Source organism: Impatiens glandulifera, chromosome 6 (genome assembly GCF_907164915.1).
Source record: "Impatiens glandulifera chromosome 6, dImpGla2.1, whole genome shotgun sequence".
Lineage (NCBI taxonomy): Eukaryota > Viridiplantae > Streptophyta > Magnoliopsida > Ericales > Balsaminaceae > Impatiens > Impatiens glandulifera.
The window spans coordinates 9243238-9253025 of record NC_061867.1 but is presented as its reverse complement, the minus strand read 5'-3'; the positions used below and the strand labels follow the sequence as shown (position 1 = coordinate 9253025).

Below are 9788 nucleotides of genomic sequence, written 5' to 3'. Positions count from 1 at the left end.
AGATGTTTTTCCTGAGAATCTGCCTTGTGCCTTGCCTCCTTTGCGTGATATCCAGCATCACATTGACTTGGTTCCAGGTGCTGCCCTACCCAACCGTCCTCATTACCGCATGAGTCCCAAAGAACATGAAGAGTTGCGTAGACAGGTGGAGGACTTGCTGGCTAAGGGACACATTCGAGAGAGCCTTAGTCCCTGTGCTGTCCCGGCCCCTTCTTACCCCAAAAAAGGATGGGTCTTGGCGTATGTGCATTGATAGTCGTGCTATCAACAAGATTACAGTGCGTTATCGGTTTCCTATTCCCCGGTTGGATGACTTGTTGGATCAGTTGGGTGGTGCTTCTGTGTTTAGCAAACTGGATCTCAAGAGTGGATACCATCAGATTCGTATTCGCATGGGTGATGAGTGGAAGGCTGCCTTTAAGACTCGTGAGGGCTTATATGAGTGGCTGGTTATGCCGTTTGGTCTGTCGAATGCTCCTAGCACCTTTATGCGTGTGATGAACCAGGCTCTTCGTCCTTTCATTGGGAAGTTTGTAGTCGTTTACTTCGACGACATCTTGATTTACAGTGACAGCGAGGTAGCACACCTCTCCCATCTTCGTGAGATGTTATCTGTTCTCCGGCGTGACAAGTTCTATGCTGCTTCCTCGAAGTGCACATTTCTTACTGATTCTACCCAGTTCCTCGGTTATGTGGTGTCTCGGGAGGGCCTGAAAGTGGACCCGAGTAAGGTACTGGCTGTCAATCAGTGGCCCCGCCCCTCTTCGATCACTGAAGTTCGCAGTTTTCATGGCTTGGCTTCCTTCTATCGGCGTTTTATTCCTCACTTCAGCAGTGTTACGGCTCCTATCACTGATTGTATGAAGGGGGTTAAGTTCTTCTGGACGGATGATGCCGAGGCTGCCTTTGTTGAGATCAAGCACCGACTCACTTCAGCCCCTATTTTGGTTCTTCCTGATTTTTCCCAGCCATTTGAACTACATTGTGATGCTTCGAAATTGGGTATTGGGACTGTACTTAGCCAATCTAGGCGTCCTGTTGCTTATTTTAGTGAGAAACTGTCTAGCGCTAAACTTCGTTTCAGTACCTATGATATTGAGTTCTATGCTATTGTCCAGGCAGTCAAACACTGGCGTCATTATTTATTTCAGCGGGAGTTTGTCTTATATACGGATCATGATTCCCTCAAGCATCTTGGTGGTCAGGACAAGATTTCTCATCGTCATGCTTCGTGAGTCTCTTATTTACAGCAGTTTACTTTTGTGATTAAACACAAGGCTGGTGTGTCTAATCGCGTGGCTGATGCTTTGAGTCGTCGTCATGGGCTGTTGGCGGAGATGCGTGTCCATGTACCCGGCTTTGATTCGTTTGTGGACCTCTATCGTGATGATCCTTTCTTTTCTCAGGTGCTCATTCGCATCCAACAGGGGGATTCGAGGGACTTTGTCTTGGAGGATGGGTTCCTTTTCCGCGGTGTGCAACTGTGCATTCCAGATTGCAGCCTGCGTTTGAGGATGATTCAGGAACTCCACAAAGAAGGTCATGTTGGGCGTGATCGTACCTTCCAGCTTCTTGCAGCTTCTTATTTCTGGCCTTCGATGCGCAAAGAGGTGGGGCGTTTTGTTGCTCGCTGTCGTGTTTGTAAGTTGGCTAAGGGCGCTTCGACTAATGCCGGGTTATACTTGCCTCTGCCTATTCCCACTCAACCATGGTTTGATGTCAGTATGGATTTTGTCCTTGGGCTGCCACGTACCCAGCGTGGTTCTGATTCGATTTTTGTGGTGGTTGACCGATTCTCGAAGATGGTTCATTTCATTCCCTGCAAGAAAACCTCTGATGCTGTGGCTGTTGCACAGCTTTATTTCAGGGATGTGTATCGCCTTCATGGACTTCCTGCCTCCATAGTTTCTGATCGGGACACTCGCTTTGTGAGTCACTTTTGGAGGAGTCTTTGGCGTTTGGTTAATACTCAGCTGAATTTTAGCAGTGCCTATCACCCGCAAACTGATGGCCAAACTGAAGTTGTTAATAGGTCTTTGGGGAACCTTCTGCGCAGTTTAGTTGGGGATCATCCTAAGGCTTGGGATCTGAAGCTGCCTCAGGCCGAGTTTGCTCACAATCATGCTGTTAATCGCTCCACTGGTTTCAGTCCTTTCCATGTGATTTACGGGCTGTCTCCGCGTGCTCCTCTTGATTTGTTAGCGCTGCCCAGCAAGGTGCGTCCTCATTCCACTGCTGCGGATTTTGTTGGTCAGTTGGCTCAGGTTCATCAGACCACTCATGACCGCTTGGTTGCTGCTACTGCCAAGTACAAGGAGAAGGCTGATTCGAGAAGGCGTGCTGTTGATTTTGAAGTTGGTGACTTTGTGTGGGCTATTCTGACTAAGGATCGTTTTCCAGCTCATGAATATAGCAAGCTTGCTGCTAAGAAGATTGGTCCTGTTGAGATTGTGGAGAAGATCAACCCCAATGCTTATCGTTTACGCCTTCCCAGCCATGTGCGTACCTCTGACGTGTTCAATGTGAAGCATCTTGTTCCTTTTGTGGGTGAGTCTTCTTCTGATGAGGATGATGCGGTTCCAGATTCGAGGACGAATCTTTTCTACCCTGGGGGGAATGATGCGGTGCGAGTCGAAGAGGCGTTTATGCGAAAGTTGCAGCATCCGAAAATATCTCGCAAGTGTCAGATTTCGACGATTGCCTAGTGTTTTTCGGGCGGAAACGTGGTGCTGTGAAGAAGTCATGGCTTTGCCATGAGGTATGATGGTTTAAAGCCATCTGACGACGTTTAGGGGCTCAAAATCGCATTTTTATTAGTTTCGGGTGTTTTTTGCAATTTATTAAAAGTTGTTTATTTCTTTTGCAAGCTAGGGTTTGAGTATTTAAAGAATCTTAAAACACTTTGTGAGGGGAGATTATTAATCAGAAAAACGAGGTTTCCTCAATATCTATCAACTTTCGGTATTCGTAAGAATCAACGAATCTTGATAAAGGTTCATCCTAGCCACGCACGCTGCATCAGATGAGTTAAAGCACTAAGATTTGAGATGCTATATAACAACTCATCCGAACATTTACCAGCAACATTTACATATTTGAGTGATTTGAGATGCGGTGGCAAGGCCCCTAGCTTTGTGCAATCACTTATCAACAGCATGCAGAGATTAGGGAATGCTCCAATACTCCAACAGCTAGGTGACACCAATTCCCTCAAATTCTTCATTCTCACAATATAGAGTTCCTCTAACAAAGGGAATAGTACTATCATTTCATTGTCAACGCTGCTACTAGCAATCGTATTCACATTGTTCACCCATTTAGGGAGATTCACACCTTTGTAACCAATCATTTTCAATTTCTTCAGCCCTACAGTTGAAACCTCTAGAGCTTCACCAATTTTCTCATCTCTAGTACTCTTGCTCTCATCTTCATCATCAGATCTCCATTCCAACTCCAACTCATTGATACTCGTCTTTTTAGCCATACTTATCCCTCTTTCCATAGATGCATCACTAACTCTTCCAAGGTTCTTCAATTCCAATGATCCGCCGATATCTAATTCTTTTAATTCATCTAGTTGGCAATCTCTCTTCTTGTTGCCTATCACAAACAAGCTTAACGTCTTCAGATGTTTCAATTGCCTCGTCCCTCTAGGCATATATTTTAATCCAAAACAATCCTCCAAATAAAGATGTCGTAGACTAATAAGATCTTTTGTATTTCTGGGCAAACTTTCAAGCATAAAACACCCGTTGAGTTTCAAAGTCTGTAAGTTCAAAAGATCACATATACTATCAGGCAATATTATTAAGTAATTATAGGAAATATCTAAGTATCTCAGATGTTTTAGATGTCCCATATAACTTCTAGAAATGTGATGTTTTCGAAATATAATATTAAACAAAATTTGAAACGTGAGGTGATGATCTTCATTAACTTCAATACACCTTAGTTCAAGGACACGTAAAACCGGAAGTTCCTTCAAAACACTCAAACAAATCTTCATTGTGACATTTCCTTCAACATCTATGCCATTGCACATTAGTGATTGCAACCCTCCAATTTTCTTAAGAGAAAGAACTGATGTTTTGACAAATTCATTAACCCTTACCGTTAGATGACGGATATCTCGTTTTAAACCATCACTTGAGTTATTAACATCCAAAGTATAACATTCATCTTTCATAACAGATTTGGAAAGATCGTGCATAAGATCGTGCATCTTACATATTTCATTTCCAGATTGATCGAATTTATCGTCTTGAAAAAATGATCTCCGACACAACTCATTCCAAATTGTATTCCCAATATCTTCCACTTCTTGGTTTTTAACTATAGGAATTAAACCATGGGCCATCCACAATTGGATTAATCTCACCTTTTCAATTTCAGCATCCTTGGGAAATATAGCACAAAACACAAAACATCTTCTCAAATGATAAGAGAGGTCATAATAACTCAATCTTAGAATAGACAAGATTAAATTTTCATTTTGTGAAATCTCCCATATCTCACTATCTCTTATTCTGCACCATTCCTTTTCGTCACAATTGAATCGCAATTGGCTTCCCAAGACATTGGTAACTAAGGGAACACCCATACATTTTCTACTTATTTCTTTACCAATATTAATAAAGTTTGGAAGTTTTGGTTTTGCGCATTCTTCGAATAATAACCAACAATCATCTTGAGAGAGCGAGGATAATTCAAAATGTTGAATTGTTCCCATGATTTCTGCCACATTTCTTTTACGTGTCGTTGTTAGGACAAATGCACCATTTGATCCACAGTCCAAGATAGATCTCAACTGATTCCATGCCTCAACATTTTCATTCCAAACATCATCCAATATAATCAAATATCTTTTCCCGCTCAATTTTTCTCTAACTTTTTTCTGCAATTCTTCTGAGCGTGCTTCCGCCTTTTCTTCTAAGATGACTTTCATCACCAATTTAATATCAAATTCATTAGAAACACAAACCCAGATTTTGGTTTCAAAATGCTTAGTAATCTCCTCGTCGTCGAAGACAGTTTGGGCAAGTGTTGTTTTACCAAGACCCCCAATTCCAACAATTGGTAGAACAGTTAAAAATACCATCTTTAAATTTAAAGATGGATCACCATCTTTCAAATCATTAACTAAAATACCACAATAGATCCTCTTCTATCCATTATCCAAATAATTTACCTTTTTTCATCAAAAGAAGATTTTCAAAAAAGGAAACCCATATCAAACAGCTCCAAGAGAGAGTCATTGTCTAGACATTAAGAATTATAAAGAAAGTTATCATCTTGAGTGACAAGAGGAGGATTATCTGAAGCACTGAGATATTCATTCATTAAAATATAGTTTTAATGTAGATAGATTCATTGAGGTTCTCCCAAATCATTTAAGATCTAACAGTATAAACAATGTTGTTTACAGATCTGAAAACTATAAATTTTAGATGTTCTAAGAGATTTATGACTATCAAACATAAATCAAGAGTCACCAAACTGTACACATTTTCTGATCAACAAAGATCTAATTATATATATCATCAAATCAAATATGTAAAAAAAATTAAAAGTGCAAAGAAAATTAGATCAAATCATTTTATACAATATTTGGCTTTAATCTGTCACGATTATTTGTAGTTTGGCGCATCAACAATAACTTCCGCACTTTCTACCAGCAGAAGATTCCTGATGCAAAAGGTTATACTGTGAATATGACCATTATATAATGGAATAGAAAGTGGAAAGCAGATGGTGTAAAAAAAAATCATAGAAAGAGAGCTGCTCTACATACCAAATTTGGTTACATGGCCAGTATGCTCTGCTCTTCGTGTTTGTTTTCCAATAGATTCTGAACTTCCTGTTTGTTGAGTCTTCTACTCCTTTAGGTTATCACTGTATGTTAAGAAGTTACAAGTCAATAAATAATTAATAATAGATGCAATTAATGGATGAATATTTGTATATGTACCTTCTAATTTGATATCTACATCGAAATTCTCAGGATCAAGTCTGTTTCGAAGGGAACGCAGGAGTGCCATAAAATCGTCCGCTTCTTCTGAAAACACCAACTTAGGACAACGCCTGATATACAATCTCCGTAGTGAATTATTAATATTGAAGTTTCTAAATTCCTCAAGTGATATCATCAACTCGGGACAATTACGAATATCCAATCCCGTGAGAGAGTTCATAAAGTCTTTGTTCTGGCAGTCACCAATCTTTGTATTACTAATCAATTCCGTGAGAGAGTTCATAAAGTCTTTGTTCTGGCAGCAACAAATCTTTGTATTAGTAATCAATTCCGTGAGAGAGCTGATGAGACCTCTTGTTCCCCTGTTCATAAATGTCTCTTGCATTATCATTCCCTCATCAAACAAACGCCTTAACTTGGGGCATCTCTCAATAGACAGGGATTGAAGAGATTGGAAAGTTGAGCGTACTCCTCCAAATAAAACACTTCTTTCACCCAATTCAATTAGAGTCAGAAGAGTGAGAGCACTCAGATTTGAGATGCTATATAACAACTCATCCGAACATTCACCATGAATATAAACATCTTTGAGTGATTTGAGATGCGGTGGCAAGGCCCCTAGCTTTGGGCATTTAAATATACGCAGACGGGATAGATTAGGGAATGCTCCGGCACTAGAAATAGTAGGACACACCAATTCCCTCAAATTCTTCATGCCACCAATCTTGAGTTCCTCTAACAAAGGGAATAACACTACTTCAATTCTGTTGTTGTTGACAGTAAATATGTGCTCCACATCATTATTCAATTCATTAAGATTCAGATGAGTGAGAGTACCATTAAGATTCCAGATGCTATATAACAATTCATTCGAACATTCACCAATGACAGTTACATCTTTGAGTGATTTGAGATGCGGTGGCAAGGCCCCTAGCTTTGGGCAATACCATATCGCCAGCTTGGTTAGATTAGGGAATGCTCCAGTACAACTAGGTGACACCAATTCCCTCAATTTCTTCATGCCAACAACAACAAGTTCCTCTAACAAAGGGTATAGTACTATCATTTCATTGTCATCGCTACTAATAGCAATAATATTCACATTGACCAGGCCCTTAAGCTCAAGGCGTGTTAGGGAGGGACATGACTTTCCCGCCCATTTAGGGAGATTCACACCTTTGTAACCACTCATTTTCAATTTCTTCAGCCTTGCAGTTGAAACCTCTAGAGCTTCACCAATTTTCTCATCTCTAATTCTCGTGCTCTCATAATCATCATCTTCATAGTTAGTTCTCCATTCCAACTCCAATTCATTGATACTCATCATTTTAGCCATACTTACTTTTCTTTCCTTAGATGCATCTGTAACACTTCCAAGATTCTTAATTTTCAAAGATCCACCGATATCCAAATCTTTTAATTCATCTAGTTGGCAGTATCTCTCCTTGTTGCTTATCACAAACAAGCTTAACGTCTTCAGATGTTTCAATTGCCCCATCCCTCTAGGCATATATTTTAATTTATTACAATTCTCCAAATAAAGATGTCGCAGACTAATAAGGTCTTTCGTATTTCTGGGCAAACTTTCAAGCTTAAAACAATGATTGAGTTTCAAAGTCTGTAAGTTCAAGAGATCACAAATACTATCAGGTAACGATGTTATCTCATCATTACCGGATATGTCTAGGTATCTAAGATGTTTTAGACATCCCACGTAACGCAAATCTTGATACTTTTTCGATTCATTCATGTAGTTCAATATCACATTGAAGTATTCATTGTCTGACACATCGCAGCTTAGTTCAAGGACACGTAAAGCTGGAAGTTTCTTCAAGACACTCAAAAAAATCTGCTTTCCATCGACATCTGTGCCATTCAGCATTAGTGATTGCAACCCTCCAATTTTCTCAAGAGAACCGACTGATGTTTTGACAAATTTATCAACCATTACCGCTATATGACGAATTTCTCGTTTGAAACCATCACTTGAGCTATTAGCATCCAATGTATAACATTCATCTTTCATAAAAGATTGGGCAAGATCGTGCATAATACCTTGCATCTTACATATTTCATAAAGTCCAGACCGATCTAATTTCTCGTCTTGAAAAAAGGATCTCCAATACAACTCGTTCCAAATTGTATTCCCAATATCTTCAACTGCTTTGTTTCCAACCATAGGAATTAAACCATGGGCCATCCACAATTGGATTAATTTCTCCTTTTCAATTTCAGCATCCTTGGGAAATATAGCACATAACACAAAGCATCTTCTCAAATGATAAGGGAGTTCATAGTAACTCAACCTTAGAATATGCAAGAGATCAGATTCTTCATTTTGAGATATCTCCCATATCTCATTATCTCTTATTTTACACCATTCATCTTTATCACTTTTGAAGGCCAATTGACTTCCCAATGTCTTGGCAACTAAGGGAACACCTTTACATTTTCTAGCTATTTCTTTTCCAATATCAACAAAGTTTTGAGTTTTTAGTATTCCACACATAAATGCGCGCTCTTCTAAAAGTAGCCAACAATCGTCGTTAGAAAGCAATGATAACTGAAAATGTTGAATCGTTTCCATAATTTTTGCCACATTTTTTTTCCGTGTCGTGGTCAGGACGAACGCACCATTTGATCCACAATCCAAGATAGATCTCAACTGATCCCATTCATTCAGGTTTTCGTTCCAAACATCATCCAATACAATCAAATATCTTTTCCCGCTCAATTTTTTTTTAACTTTTTTCAGCAATTCTTCTAAGCTAGCTTCCGCCATTTCTTGTAAGATGTCTTTCATCACCAATTTAATGTCAAACTCATTAGAAACACAAATCCAGATTTTGGTTTCAAAATGCTTAGTAATCTCCTCGTCGTTGAAGACCATTTGGGCAAGTGTTGTTTTACCAAGACCCCCAATTCCAACAATGGGTAAAACAGATAGTGTTTTATCCAAACAAGCACCAGATGTATTATTGACTAGAATATCAATAATCTTTTTCTTCTCCTCATCTCTCCCATAAACTCGATTACAACTAGAAAGAGAGATGGTTTCACGCCAACTACTAGTAAACTTGTCAAATTTTGAGTCATGAATAGATTCATGCAAATGTAACATTTGGCGTTCTAAAGAAAGTTGGTCAAGCTTCTTTTGAACATCCTTAATTTTGTGACCAACTTTTAGACGTGTCATAGGATTGCTAAAAGGACGGGTTATTGAGTTGGTTACCTTGTTCCGGGTTGAAGAGGAGGCATTGCGCCTTTTGAGTTGAAGACGAAGATCTTCATAGGTGCAGTCATCCATGATGTCTCGAACCTCATACGCCACATCTTTCAATTTCCGCAACCAATCTTCCGTTTGTTTGTCCTTGTCCTTCTTTCTCTCTGCATCCTCAAGAACGGCACTAATCGAAGATAGTGTGCTCGATAGCTTTTGAACCTCCTTCTTAAAACTCCAAAACAATGAGAATTCATCCTTAATCAGAGGTGACAAGTTTGAAAGCAATCCACTGATTAGAGCTGCTTCAGCCATGGTGGTTTCTCTCTCTGGATGATCAATCAGATGAATAAACTTCTCACAAATGTTATCTTGTGCCTACTGAAGAAAAATCATTGAAATTAATCACATACAAAATGGACTTTCCTTTCCTTTCCGTGTGGACCATACAATAATATAAACCACATGAATTTCTTTTGAAATATCTGAATATGAATTATTGGCAATCTTAAGAGAATAAAGTTACTTTATTAATACTATTCAAGTTATAATTTATTCTCACATGAAGAATTAAGTATAAATTAATATTGCTTTAAA

At 39.1% G+C, this 9788-nt stretch overlaps 3 protein-coding genes across 3 annotated transcripts; all 3 read right to left on the bottom strand.

Moving 5' to 3' along the window:
* Window positions 1-3000: 3000 nt before the first annotated feature.
* On the bottom strand, window positions 3001-5098 carry LOC124943103 (putative disease resistance protein RGA3). The gene is made up of 2 exons (XM_047483662.1): window positions 3060-5098; window positions 3001-3013 (listed from the first exon to the last, which is right to left on the bottom strand). Exons 1-2 carry the CDS (start codon window positions 5096-5098, stop codon window positions 3001-3003), a joined length of 2052 nt encoding a protein of 683 aa, XP_047339618.1.
* A 414-nt stretch (window positions 5099-5512) lies between these two features.
* On the bottom strand, window positions 5513-7680 carry LOC124942824 (disease resistance protein RGA2-like). Its single transcript, XM_047483388.1, has 3 exons — window positions 5969-7680; window positions 5792-5892; window positions 5513-5685 (listed from the first exon to the last, which is right to left on the bottom strand). Exons 1-2 carry the CDS (start codon window positions 7479-7481, stop codon window positions 5882-5884), a joined length of 1524 nt encoding a protein of 507 aa, XP_047339344.1. The 5' UTR covers window positions 7482-7680; the 3' UTR covers window positions 5513-5685; window positions 5792-5881.
* On the bottom strand, window positions 7564-9506 carry LOC124943102 (putative disease resistance protein RGA3). Its single transcript, XM_047483661.1, has 2 exons — window positions 7646-9506; window positions 7564-7589 (listed from the first exon to the last, which is right to left on the bottom strand). The coding sequence occupies exons 1-2, from the start codon at window positions 9504-9506 to the stop codon at window positions 7564-7566; spliced, it is 1887 nt and encodes a 628-aa protein (XP_047339617.1).
* Window positions 9507-9788: the final 282 nt, after the last annotated feature.

What these genes read in the sequence shown, in the direction of transcription:
- LOC124943103 (XM_047483662.1), bottom strand. Translation starts at nt 5,098, where the DNA reads ATGGTATTTTTAACTGTTCTACCAATTGTTGGAATTGGGGGTCTTGGT.
- LOC124943102 (XM_047483661.1), bottom strand. Translation starts at nt 9,506, where the DNA reads ATGGCTGAAGCAGCTCTAATCAGTGGATTGCTTTCAAACTTGTCACCT. An exon ending in TAGATACCTAGACATATCCG is followed by an intron (nt 7,590 to 7,645) that starts GTAATGATGAGA and finishes TTGAACTTACAG; the next exon opens with ACTTTGAAACTCAATCATTG.
- LOC124942824 (XM_047483388.1), bottom strand. Translation starts at nt 7,481, where the DNA reads ATGCCTAGAGGGATGGGGCAATTGAAACATCTGAAGACGTTAAGCTTG.